A 14,432-nucleotide genomic window follows, 5' to 3' on the forward strand; every position below is an offset into this window, starting at 1 on the left:
ATTAATTAAAAATGTCCTAGTAAAGGACCCCCTTGGAATGAGTGACCATAACATGGTTGAATTCCATATTCAATTAGAGGGTGAGAAGGTTGGATCTCAAACAAGCGTGCTGAGCTTGAATAAAGGATACTGTGAAGGTATGAGAGTGGAATTGACTAGAGTGGACTGGGAAAATAGATTAAAGGGCAAGACGGTACATGATCAGTGGTGTATATTTAAGGAGTTATTTTACAACTTCCAAAAAAAATATATTCCACTGAGGAAAAAAGGGTGTAAAAGAAAAGATAGCCATCCGTGGCTAAGTAAAGTAATTAAGGATAGTATCCAACTAAAAACAAGGGCATATAAGGTAGCCAAATCTAGTGGGAGGATAGAAGATTGGGAAGTCTTTAAAAGACAGCAAAAAATAACTAAAAGATTGATTAAGAAAGGGAAGATAGATTATGAAAGTAAATTAGCAAAAAATATAAAAACAGATAGCAAAAGTTTCTATAGTTATATAAAAAGAAAAAGGGTGGCTAAAGTAAATGTTGGTCCCTTAGAGGATGAGACCGGGAAATTAATGGTGGGAAACATGGAGATGGCAAAAATGCTGAACAAATATTTTGTATCAGTCTTTACGGTAGAGGACACTAAGAATATCCCAACACTGGACAAACAGGGGGCTCTGGGGGGGGGGGGGGGCGGGGAGGAACTAAATACGATTAAAATCACTAAGGAAGTGGTACTTGGTAAAATAATGGGACTCAAGGCGGATAAATCCCCTGGACCTGATGGCTTACATCCTAGGTGTTGAGTCTGTATGTTCCAGTTAGGTTTAGGATCAATCACTGGACACAGACAACAAGAATAACTTTTAACAGGTCTTTACTATTCGAAGGTCAGGGCTGAACTGCCCAGCAAATCCTTGCACAACACTTAATACCGGTGTGGTCACCACCGGTATTACAGTATACAGCAGCCAAGAGAAAGCAGTACATCTCTTAAGGTAGTTCTCTTAAGGTGGAAGAGGTTACATACACTACAATCCTCCCTTTTTAGCTTAACAGTTATATCCCCATTTAACATAACATAATAACATATATATACACAACTTCATGCAAAACAGTTCAAAGATTCAGTCTCTGAGGAGGCCTCCTGATTCGAGTTGGATAACGCCTTTCAGGGGTCTCTGATTCTCGTTGCTGGGGTGACTCATCTAGTTGGTCTCTTATGGATTGGACATCATCATCAGGTACATTCACTTCTGAGGTAGATGCTTCAGGTTCACTAACTTCTTTCACGGTTGTCTCTGCCGTAACCATGGGTTCGACCCTTGTTCTCGATTCTACCAGTTGGTCAGCATGACGCCGTATTACATTTTCACCAATATCTACCGTGTACATCAGGGGTCCTTGTCTGGCCCGAATTGTTCCAGATTGCCATTTCTCGTTTTTATAGTCCCGGGCTAACACTGGTTGTCCTATTTTGAAACTCCGAGTGGTCTTGTTATTTATATGCTGGAACTGTTTGTTTTCCACTTCCCTCCGCACATTTGGTTTTAACAAGTCCAACCTGGACCGCAACCTCCTGTTGTAGAACATCATGGCAGGACTTTGGTATGTCACTGCATGAGTGGCGTTTCGATATGCCAGTAGGAATTTGTCCACCTTGTGTTGTAGTGGAATCTGATCTTCGCTCATGGCATTTATTGCTTTTTTAAACGTTTGTACAAATCTCTCGGCCAACCCGTTTGTAGCCGGATGATATGGGGCAGAGGTATAATGTTTCACCCCATTCTTCTTCATGAATCCCTGGAATTCTTCTGACACGAACTGCGGTCCGTTGTCTGAACATATTTGTTCTGGCAATCCATTTCTCGCAAATATCGTTCTTAACACCGCGATCATCTTTTCCGAGGTAGTGGTAGTCATCTTAATCACTTCTGGCCATTTAGAATGTGAGTCCACCGCAATTAAAAACATGGAGTCCATGAAAGGACCAGCAAAGTCAATATGTACACGTTGCCATGGGGTTGAAGGCCATTCCCATGGATGCAGCGGTGCAATCGGAGGTGCATTTTGCACTTTTTGGCACCCTGAGCAGCTTTTCGTCAGCTCCTCTATCTGTTGGTCGATACCCGGCCACCACACATAAGCCCTAGCAAGGCTTTTCATCTTGACTCCCCCCAGGTGACCTTCATGCAGTTCTCTCTCTCTCTCTTAACTTAGGAGGAATAATCACCCTTGTTCCACACATCAATGTTCCTTGACAGACGGACAGCTGTTCTCGTCTTGCTGAGAATGCCGGTAACAGTGGATCACCATGTGCTGGCCATCCCTTCACTGTCACTTCGTAGACCCTGGACAGTGTCGGGTCGTTCCTGGTTTCTCTTTCAATACTTGCATTGGTGACTGGTAAACATTCGATGATGGTCGAGTGAAATAACTCAACAGGGTCAACCGTCGGTGCCTCCTCCTCTGTAGGTAGTGGCAGGCGCGACAGCCCATCAGCATTACCATGCTGCTTTGTACCTTTGAATTCTATCTGATATTGATGTGCCCCTAGGAAAAGGGACCATCTCTGGAGTCTCTGTGCTATCATCACCGAAACACCCTTCTTAGGGTTAAAAATGGATACCAACGGCTGGTGGTCTGTCAGAAGCGTAAACTTTTGGCCCTGCAGGTAATGATTAAACTTCTTTACTCCCCACACAAGGCTGAGAGCCTCCCTATCTATCTGAGCATAATTGCGCTCAGCGGAGGTCAATGATCTGGATGCGAACGCAACTGGCCTCTCCTGGCCATTTGGCAACTTGTGTGAGAGTACTGCCCCAATACCATATGGAGAAGCATCACAAGCCAAACGAATAGGCAGCGTTGGGTTGAAGTGAGCCAACACTTCCTCTGAGGTGATCAATGCCTTGCTTTCGCGAAAGGCCCTCTTACAGTCCTCGCTCCACTTCCATGGTACTCCCTTCTGCAAAAGAGCGTTCAGCGGGTGCAGCACCGTGGATAAATTTGGCAGAAACTTATGGTAATAGTTAATCAACCCTAGAAACGACCTCAATTGGGATACATTATCCGGAGCGGGAGCCTTCACAACAGCTTCAATCTTGTCAGGAGACTTATGAAGCCCCTCCTGGTCAATGGCATGACCACAGTACGAGATCCGCTTCTGAAAGAATTCACATTTCTGGCGATTAACTCGAAGACCATATTCTTTCAATCTGGTGAGCACCAGTTCCAAGTTTGCAAGGTGTTCCTCGTCATCATCTCCTGTAATCAGAATATCGTCCAGGTAACATTGTGTACCTGGAATTCCCTGTAATACCTGCTCCATGGCCCTCTGCCAAATTGCTGGAGCCGATGCCACTCCAAAAACCAGTCTATTATACCGGTACAAGCCTCTATGCGTGTTGATCGTGAGATACTGGCGTGACTCTTCCTCAACTTCCATCTGTAAGTACGCCTGCGCCAGGTCTATCTTGGTGAAGTGTTTCCCGCCAGACAATGAAGCGAAGATATCCTCAATCCGTGGAAGCGGATACTGCACCGTGTGAAGCACCGGATTAACAGTGATCTTGAAATCACCACAGATGCGAACCTTCCCCGGTTCCCCCGGCTTGTTGCTCGATGAACGCTTCATGACTGGGACAATGGGCGTGGCCCACTCACTCCAGTCTACCTTAGACAGTACTCCTGAATGTTCTAGCCCTTCCAGCTCAGCTTCCACAGCAGGTCGTATTGCATAAGGTACCGGTCTGGCTTTGAAAAATTTCAGGTTTGCATGTTCTTCAATCTTGATGTTTGCCGTAATTCCTCTCAGTGTTCCCAGTCCTTGTTGGAACACCTCTTTAGCATTGTCCAATATTCTGGACAATCGTTTAGGTTTGACATCTTTTGCACAGGAATCTACCGTTAGTGTTTTTAAGGAATGCCAGTGCATATTTATTTTCCTAATCCACTCCCGTCCCAGTAGTGGTGGACCTCCCTCAGGTAGCACATATAAGTCCATTCCTCGGCTTTCTTTGCCCTTGTGGACCACCTTTACCTCTATCTTCCCGATGGGGTATACTCTTTGCCCCGTGTATGTTTTCAATACAATCTCCATATCCCGTAGGGGAATATGTGGGAATAACCTTTTGCAATCTTTCTTATTCATGACCGTCAATGCCGATCCAGTGTCCAATTCCATCTTCACTTGGACTCCTGTTATCTGAAGTGTGACCCAAATTGTTTGGAGGTCTGCTTCCTTACCAACATTGTGTACTCTTAGACTACCCAGTTCATTACTGCTGGCGTCTGAATCTGACTTCTGTTCGTTCGAACTGTTCTCTGTCACCTTGTGTACCTTTTTGTACTTTTCCTGCGGTGACTTTTTGTTGCTGGTCTTCTTTCCTGACCGGCATACTTTAGCTATGTGACCAAGCCTGCCACATGTTCTGCATTCCTGATTTTTGAACCAGCACTGGTTCTGATCATGTGTTGTCTTTCCACAACGATAACATTTTACTGTACTCAAGACCATTTGATTGGTACAGAGTTCCGGTGACCATAGCTGCATTTCCGCAGTGCCTCTTGCTGCGGCTTCTTGTGATGCTGCAATAGTGACAGCTTTATCAAGCGTAAGATCATTCTCTTCAAGCAGTCGCTTTTGTGTTCCTTCTTTTAACAATCCACACACAAATTTATCTCTCAGCGCATCTGCTAGCCCTGTCCCAAACTGACAGTACTTCGATAGCTTACGTAGTTCAATTAAAAATTCAGCGTTGCTTTCGTCTTTCAACTGCGTTCTTCTGTAAAATTTAAATCGTTCCGCTATCATCAGCGGCGTGGGGTTTAAATGATTTTTCAGGACAGTAACAATATTCGTGAAGGTCTGATCTGCCGGTTTAATTGGTGATAGAAGGTGCTTCAATAGCCCGTATGTCTTCGCCCCCATTGAGCTTAATAAGGTTAATGCTTTCTCATCATCTGGTACCTTATTTGCTTTACAATAAACTTCCATGCGTTCTACATACATGGTCCAATCTTCAACATCACTATCAAAGGTATTAATGCTCCCATGTTTAGGCATCCTTGCAAGTTTTTACATTTTTTTATTTTTTTAAATTTTTTTTTTAAATGGCGGCTTCCCGCGTTTGTCTTCTTCCCCCGCCTACTAAAATAGCGGCTTCCCGCACTTGGTGGTCTTTCCCGCGCTCGTCTTCTTCCCCCGCCGACTACAATGGCGGATTCCCGCATTTGCCTTCTTCCCCCGCTGGCTGCAATGGCGATTGCCTTGCTGCTGCCGTTCTCGCCTCCCCAACGGTTCTCACTCCCCAACGCTGCTTTGCCTTGCAGCCCCCCGTGCAGCCCGGTCCTTTACACCGGCTGCGTTTGAATTCTCCGCGGCTCTCGTGCCTTAAGCTTCTCAACTCCCCGACGCTGTTTTGCCTCGCAGCCCCGCTCGCAGCCCGGTCCTGTACACCGGCTGCGTTTGAGTTTGCCGTGGCTCTCGAGCCTTAAGCTGCCCCAGTTGCTGCGCCTCTCGGCCTCGATTGCAGCCCGGCCCTTTCTACCGGCCGTGGTCGAGCTCTCCGCCCTTATTCCTCCGTTTTCCCTCCCCTACTCCACAGTCAACGCGGCCGACTTTCTGCTCGTGTCGCTGATCGGCTTACCCACCACCGTGGTAGAAGGGATGAACACTGCCTGTCGCTGATGGAGGGCTTCGTGGTCAGAATTCTTTTTCTTTTTTTTTAACCCGGGTTCTCGATACCTCCCGTGCGATGGTGCTCAGCAGGATGATGAGGGCGGATGCCTCTTCTCGACGCCCGTTTTGAGGACGAAGCTGCCTTGGATGTAATTTTGCCGCAGGGTAAGATCGGACTCATCGCCACTGTTGAGTCTGTATGTTCCAGTTAGGTTTAGGATCAATCACTGGACACAGACAACAAGAATAACTTTTAACAGGTCTTTACTATTCGAAGGTCAGGGATGAACTGCCCAGCAAATCCTTGCACAACACTTATATACCGGTGTGGTCACCACCGGTATTACAGTATTACAGTATACAGCAGCCAAGAGAAAGTAGTACATCTCTTAAGGTAGTTCTCTTAAGGTGGAACAGGTTACATACACCACACTAGGGTCTTGAGGGAAGTGACGGTAGGGATTGTGGATGCATTGGTAATAATTTTCCAAAACCCCCTGGACTCAGCAAAGGTCCCGGCAGATTGGTAAGCTGCAAATGTAACACCCTTATTTAAAAAGGGTAGTAGGCAGAAGGCTGGAAACTATAGACCTGTTAGCCTAACATCTGTGGTTGGTAAAATTTTAGGTTCCATTATTAAGGAGACAGTAACGGGACATTTGGATAAACATAATTTAATAGTACAAAGTCAGCATGGTTTTATGAAGGGGGAGTCATGTTTGACAAATTTGCTTGAGTTCTTTGAGGAAGTAACATACAGGGTGGATAAAGGGGAACCAGTGGATGTAGTGTATTTAGACTTCCAAAAGGCATTTGACAAGGTGCCACACAAAAGATTATTGCTCAAGATAAAAAATCACAGGATTGGGGGTAATATTCTAGCATGGGTGGAGGATTGGCTATCTAACAGAAAGCAGGGAGTTGGGATAAATGGTTCATTCTCAGACTGGCAATCAGTAACTAGTGGTGTTCTGCAGGGGTCAGTGCTGGGTCCCCAACTCTTTACAATCTATATTAACGATTTGGAGGAGGGGACCGAGTGTAACATATCGAAGTTTGCAGATGATACAAAGATGGGAGGGAAAGTAGTGAGTGAGGAGGACATTAAAAACCTGCAAAGGGACATAGACAGGCTAAGTAGGTGGGCAGAGATTTGGCAGATGGAATACAATACCGGAAAGTGTGAGGTTATGCACTTTGGCAGGAAAAATCATAGAGCAAGTTATTATCTTAATGGCAAGAAACTGGAAAGTACTGAAGTACAAAGGGATCTGGGGGTCCTGGTGCACGAAACTCAAAAGGTTAGTATGCAGGTGCAGCAAGTGATTAAGAAGGCCAATGGAATGTTGGCTTTCATTGCTAGGGGGGATAGAATATAAAAACAGGGAGGTATTGTTGCAGTTGTACAAGGTATTGGTGAGACCGCACCTGGAATACTGCATACAGTTTTGGTGTCCATACTTAAGAAAAGACATACTTGCTCTCAAGTCAGTACAAAGAAGGTTCACTCGGTTAATCCCGGGGATGAGGGGGTGGACATTTGAGGAGAGGTTGAGTCGATTGGGACTCTACTCATTGGAGTTCAGAAGAATGAGAGGCAATCTTATTGAAACATATAAGATTGTGAAGGGGCTTGATCGGGTGGATGCGGTGAGGATGTTCCCAATGATGGGTGAAACTAGAACTAGGGGGCATAACCTTAGAATAAGGGGCTGCTCTTTCAAAACTGAGATGAGGAGAAACTTCTTCACTCAGTAGGTCTGTGGAATTTGCTGCCCCAGAAAGCTGTGGAAGCTACATCATTAAATAAATTTAAAACAGAAATAGACAGTTTCCTAGAAGTAAAGGGAATTAGGGGTTACGGGGAGCGGGCAGGAAATTGGACATGAGTCTAGGTTCGGAACGGTCATGGCCCTGTGGGTAGCGGAGCGGGCCCAGGGGCTGTGTAGCCTGGTTCTGCTCCTACTTCTTGTGTTCTGATTCTGTGTTAGATTTCAGGAGATGGTCTATTCCTGTTCCTGGCTGGGATGGAGATCACCTTTTACAGAAGGTAAGTACTGTAGATAATATAGGGACAGAGTGATCTCCTGGACGAGTTTCGATCGCCTAGATGGGTCGGAGAGGAATTTCCCAGATTTTTTCTCCCAAATTGGCCATTGGGTTTTTATCTGGTTTTTCGCCTCTCCAAGGAGATCACATGGGTTCGGGTGGGATGTAGAGTGATAGTAGATTTGAGGTTAGGATCAGATCAGCCATGATCTTATTGAATGGTGGAGCAGGCTCGAGGGGCCGATTGGCCTACTGCTGCTCCTATTTCTTATGTTCTTATGTTCTTATGTTCATCCACTCTTACCTCATCGGAAGAACTCTCTCACCATTGACAGGATACTTCTGTCATCTCTACTTTACCTGCCATCTATGCCATCAACATGGGTCCCCCTTATACTGTCTCACCTTGGTCCTCAGAATCCCACCACGATCAGCCCCAACACCAGCAGCACCAGGCACACCAGCAGCACCAACAACAACACCAACCTTCTCCGCAATCACCTGATGCGGCACAGGACAGAAGGCATCAGTATTAGACTACACTGCTGCCCGGGAGGCCAGGGATGGCCTAACCATGGCCAGATTTACTTCACTTGATGCTGTACACCCTGGTTGCCACATGATGCACCAGGTTGGCACCACTCCATACCAACACCATAAACCATCCCTACAATGTCCAAGCCATTCCTTTCACACTCATCACCATGGCGGGAGATACTGTTATGTCTCATATTTCACTGCAATTCACTAAGCCACTTCCAAAGCTGCACACAAATCTGTCCAAGAACGGAAAGTGTTGAAAATAAAGATTTTAATGTTTGACACCACATTAACAGAAACTTCACATGAACATTGGATAAAACACCCAAGTAGCTACCCTTGTGTGTTGTTAGTTGATATGATTGGACTAGGATGAGGGCGAGTGTGAGGGGTGGCTAGTGAGATGGGGATGTGATAATGTAGATAGAGAGGGATGGGTGGAGGTGCAAGGTAAGTTGGTGTGAATAAGGATGTGCAGGAGTAGGGTAGGGAAGGCAGAGTGATGGGGATGTGATGAGAGGCACAGGAGGATGAAGGTGAGTGCAGCTTTGTACTCACATTTCCTGATCTAATGAGATCATTGAAACATTTGCGGCACTGCACCCAGGTCCTCCTGACGACATCCCACTTGTGACCTCCTGTGCAATGTGCAACGAGGCTGTGTTGGTCTCCTGGGGAGTTCTGTTCATGGGAAGGGAAGAGGACCTCCCTGCGTGCTGTGACTCCCTCTATACGTATATGGAGGAAGTCATGGGAGAGCCTGGGTGTAGCCCTGCACCTCTGTGCAGTGCTTGTCAGTGTTTGCAGCACCTCAATGTTGTAGAACACTGACAGCAAAAACGCCAAAAGTAAGATGGCCATGGTCCCTTTAAGGAAACTGGCTGATGAAGTGTCATGAATGATGTCACCAGACCCGCTTCCTCTAATTGGGCCAGGAAATGCACTGGACGGGCTTTACAAGCTCTATCAATGTAAATTCATTTTAGGCAGCGGGATGGAGCCAGCAGTGGGGCCGTGACCCGCCACTGGCATCGCCCGCACCAGACCCGCTGAGGTTAGCAAAATCCCGGCCATTGTTTTTAAAAAATCAATTTGGTTCAATAATTTCAGCAGTCAATACAAATATCAAGAATCACATCATTTTGTGCTTTTAGTTAAAAAAAATTGTGCAAAAGTCATAGATAAAACAAAATAGTCAGCCTGTTCCTATTTTTAAATTTCACAGCAGCAGTTTAATTGATCAGACGGCTCTATAATAACTAACATTAAACCCAGAGTTCTACCAAGTCTTCAAGAACAACTTTTTGCTTTACTCACCCTGGCCCCTGGTGCTCCAGGAATTCCAGGTTGTCCTGATTCTCCACTAGAACCCTAGAGGAAAAGACAGTTGTCATCCTTTTCAGTGCTGTGCAGTTATGGATCACATATACTGACCAAAATGGAAACAGCTATTTAAAAATAATCCACCCTATTTATACCCCTTTTCAGTCTTTCCAACAGTATTTAGTTCTCGTTCGGCTACATTAACTGAATAATCCCAGGATCATGGGCTTCTCCATCTAAATTATGAATTCTAGTCTGTATTGAATGATTAAATTTAGCTTAGCTTACAACTGTCTATAACATAAAGGCTAATCAAGTTGTCACAAAAGAAGAAAGAGTTTGATTTATAGAGCACCTTAATGCATCCCAAAGTGCTTTACTTTCCATTAATTACTTTTGAAGCATAGTTACTGTTGTTATGTGGACCAATATTCCAGCCTAATTACATGCAACAAGGTTCTACCAGCACCAAATTCCATAAATGACCAGATAATCTCTTCTGGTGATGTTGATTAAGGTATAAATATTGGCTAAGACACCAGAGGAAACCCCTCTACTCTTCTTCAAATCGTGCCATGGTACCCATTGGGCTCAATTTTAACTCAGCCATCAGGCGGGCTTTGAGGCATGTGGGAGGTTAAAATCGCAAAACCTGGGGGTCGGGACCCCCCTGCCTGGTTCCCGACACCTAGCCATTTTAACCCAGGCGTGTCTGATGGTCCCGAATCAGTCCCGCCTGCAACAGGCGGGGCTGGTCTTTAGGGCCCTAATTAAACAACACTAATTGGCCTTTATAATCCCATTTTAACAGGTTGGAGCCTCACACACTTCTCCAGTGTGACCTCCTGTGAAACTCCTCTCGCAACCCTCACTCAGCGCTTCCTCAACTGAGGCATCTTCCAGAAGCATGGGAGGCCTTTTTTTCCTTCCCTTCTTGGCATTAGAGGTCCTCCAGCACCAGGCACGGCAGCAGCAGAACCAGGAACAACAGCAGCACCAGCAAGAGCAGCAGCAGCAGCAGCAGGAGCAGGAGCGACAGGCTGCTGCTCACCCACCTGAGGCAGCACAGGCCAGAAGGGGCCAGCGCATGGAAGCCCGTCGGCGCAGGAGATACCCCCCAAACAGGGTCTACAGACACAGGGTCAGCTACCTCAACATGACTGAGCAGCAGTGCCAAAGGCGGCTCCAACTTTCGCGACAGGTAGTGACTGACATCTGCACAATGATACAGCAAGACCCGCTGCCCAGAGGACCAGGTGGACACTCCTTACCAGTGGCCATCAAAGTCACCACCGCACTCAACTTTTTTGCCTCAGGCTCATTCCAGGGATCAGCAGCAGACATCAGTGGCATCTCCCAGTCGGCCGCACACACTTGCATCACGCAGGTAACCGATGCCCTCTTTGCCCTCGCGCACAATCACATCCATTTCACCAGGGATCGCGCAAATGTGACGGCGCGAGCGGTTGGATTAGGTCATCTGGCAGACTTTCCAAGGGTGCAGGGCATCATTGACTGCACACATGTGGCCCTTAGGGCACCCCATCGCAATCCAGATATTTTTGTGAACCGCAAGGGCTTCCACTCCCTTAATGTTCAGCTGGTGTGCGACCACAAGAAGGAGATTTTGCATGTTTGTGCCAAGTACCCTGGCAGTTGCCATGACTCCTTCATACGGCGCCAGTCTAATGTGCCTCCGCTATTCAGTCCACCAGACCAACTTCACGGATGGCTGCTTGGAGACAAGGGCTATCCCCTGAGGACTTGGCTAATGATGCCGTTGAGGAGGCCAGCCAACGAAGCTGAGGAGCGCTACAACTCCAGCCACATTTCCACTAGATCTGTAAACGAGCAAACCATCGGCTTGCTGAAGATGCGCTTCAGATGCCTGGATAGATCAGGTGGAGCCCTACAGTACTCAGCAGCCAGGGTCTCCAGAATCGTTGTGGTTTGCTGTGCACTTCACAACATGGCACAGCGTCATGGCTTGCAGATTCCTGAGGACCAAGTGGCTCCTCACATATTCTCCTCAGATGATGATGGTGATGATGATGATGATGATGAGGAGGAGGAGGGCAAGAACGAGCATCCTGCAGAGGCCCTTCAACCAGCGGCAGCATTACGCGAGAACATTGCTGCCCGGGATGCAAGGAATGCACTCACCCTGGCCAGATTTGCTTAGCCGAGTAAATCAAACTCTTTTGCCTCGCAGCTTCTTACCTGAGCATCGACAATGGCCAAACCCGACGGATTCCAAGCTATTTGACCAGCATCCTGACAACTGCAAGTAATGCTAAGCCCTCAATGTGAAAGCCCCATTCGCGAAATGACACACGCCACAACTGCAGAAGTTGCCATCAGCATTTTTATGCAAAACAAACAACTGATGGCATTTTTACAAAATACACAACATTTCACCCAAGTGACTACCCTTGTGACTATTTGTGCATTATTTTCCTCTTACACATGCTCCTACGTAGTGGTTCCCCTGTGGCTTCAGCAGATGTGGAGGCCCCTTGCTCACTTTCCTGCTGCTCCTGTCTCGACACCTTTGGCGGGTGTCCTCTGTGATGGCAAGCCTGTGAGGGCTCGTCAACAGTCTGCTGCTCCTGCGGCTGTGCAGGAGTGAGACGTCTATCTCAGTTGGGTGTGGACTCCGGCGGGGCTCTGACCGAGGGCTCTGCAGTGGCATGGAAGTGTGAGCGCTTGGAGAGGAGCCCCCACTTCCTTGAGGTCTGCCACCAACCTCCCTCTCATGGGTCAGGTCCCCCTCAGTGCCTGCAAGTGGCTTGAGAGCACCTTGCTGCACATCAGGGGGGCCATGGGGACCCGTATCTGCAATGGCAATCCTACTCAGAAGGACTTCCAGGAGGGTCTGGTTTCTCTGTTCAATAGATGCCTATCGCTCCTCAAGAGATGTCATTCTATTCTGAACACTCACCATGTTTTCCATACCCTGGCAACTAACCTCCTCCATGGCCGTAGCCCGCCTCTCCTCTACCGTAGCCCTCCTCTCCTCTACCGTAGCCATCCTCTCCTCTACCGTAGCCAGCCTTACCACGGAGGCAGCAATCATTTCCACGTAGATAGCCATCCTTTCTGTGTTGATGCGTTCATGCGCCACTGACTCCACAAAGGCTCTGCTCATGTTCGCTATGGATTCCTCCATTCGCTCCACACTCGCAGCGACCCTGGAGACAAAACCTGCCAGAGACTCCTCCATCTGTGCATGGAGTTCCATCACCTCTGATCTTACGGATGGACCCAGAGGCAGAGGGCCGACATACAGCTGAGCCGAACTGGCAGAGTCCTGCGCCCTCCGACGAGGACTCTCCACTGCTGTCCCTGTCTCCACAATCTGCTGATGCTCACTTGTGAGCTGTGATACACCAGGTGACAACTCTACTCTATGTCCCGAAGGTCCCACTGAGGTGTGAGTGTCTGCGCTGGTGCTGGGTGCGCTTATTTCTGCTGACGCTGCACCCTCAGAGGTTGCAGATTCCTCTGAGGAGTCTGGCATCTCAGGCTCTTCCTCCTGCACACTGGGGACGGGGGCTCCCGATGGTCCTGTGGGGGAGTCAAGGAAAAAGTTAGAGATATGATGCCAAGGTTACATGCACATTACATTTTGCAGATAATCATAAGTCCATATGATGTAGCTTCAGAATCATTATCAGCGACTCATGCAATATCAATGAGAGAGATGGAAAACTATTCTGTCACCAGCTTGCAGGGATGCACCTGTCTGTCCTTCCCCAACTTCCGCATCTCTGTCAGCCCCGACAATCTCTAGGACGCCTTCCTCCCAGGGGGGTGAGCTGGGCTAATGAGGGCGGCCCTCATCCTGTCCTGGCTCGCTCTCTCCTGTTGTGAGCTCTCTTTTCCTGCAATGAGGGAGACAAGTGGAGGTTGAGTGAGAATGAAGGAGTGAGTGCAGAGATTGCATAGCATAGATACTTAGAAGGAGACAAAGATGGAGTGAGGCGGCAAGACCAAGGGCCCTCCATGTGTTGTCAGTTGTGTTCAAAGCATCAGAGTGAGAGGGAGTGTGAGGGCTGCATGGTGGAATAGTTATGTGAATGTGAGCATAGAGAGAGAGGGAATGGGTAAGGGTGCATGGATGTGAGTGTCAAGTGGGATGTGCGGGAAGAGATTGTTAAAGCTGAGTGCTGGTGAGGATAGGCAATGGGGATCAGATTGAGGGTGATGGAAACTTCATACAGTACTTACTTTTCCAGTGCAATGAAGGTCATGGAATCTTTTCCTGCACTGCATCCAGGTGCGCCGTGTGAGCCCCAAGGAGTTGATTTCACCAGCCACCTGTAGCCACACAGCCTTGGTCTGACTGGGAGGTCTCTTCCTCCCTGAAGGGAACAGGACCTGCCTGTGGGCCCCAGCACCATCCAGCAATGCCTGGAGTGAAGCCTCATCAAATTTGGGGGCAGCTCTTGCCCTCCCGCTGGCCGCTGCTCCTGCAGGCTCCTGTGCCATCTTAATGGTAAAGTTTGGAAGCCTGCAGAAGAAGCAAGGCTTGCTGTGGACCTTAAAAGCAGCAGCAATGATGACGTCATATTCTGCGACTTTCTGACTGGAAATACTCAATTGCCAAGGCTACCCACACGTTGGAAATCAATTGGCCAATTGAGTTAAAATTACATCAATCTCACAGACCCATTTAGATTCATGTGGGAAACACTAAATTCGGGGAACCCGACAATTCCCCGGACCGGAGTTAAAATTGACCCCTTTATGTCCATCTGAACTAGTAGTCAGAGGTTTCAGTTTAATGCCCCAGAAATTCGGGTCTCCACAGGTGAGTACGCGCTGGGTACTCATGCGTAGGCCCA

At 47.7% G+C, this 14,432-nt stretch overlaps 1 protein-coding gene across 1 annotated transcript in view; it reads right to left on the bottom strand.

Annotated features, from left to right (window-relative positions):
* Positions 1-14,432, bottom strand: part of LOC147120252 (uncharacterized) — a 168,065-nt gene that overhangs the window by 22,694 nt on the left and 130,939 nt on the right. The window contains exon 46 of the mRNA XM_085985897.1: positions 9,580-9,633. Coding sequence (XP_085842023.1) covers positions 9,580-9,633 — 54 coding nt within the window. The remainder of the gene's footprint in view (positions 1-9,579; positions 9,634-14,432) is intronic.

This window comes from Somniosus microcephalus, chromosome 4 (genome assembly GCF_052327205.1).
Source record: "Somniosus microcephalus isolate GS21.2 chromosome 4, FLI_Smic_1.0, whole genome shotgun sequence".
Taxonomy (NCBI): domain Eukaryota; kingdom Metazoa; phylum Chordata; class Chondrichthyes; order Squaliformes; family Somniosidae; genus Somniosus; species Somniosus microcephalus.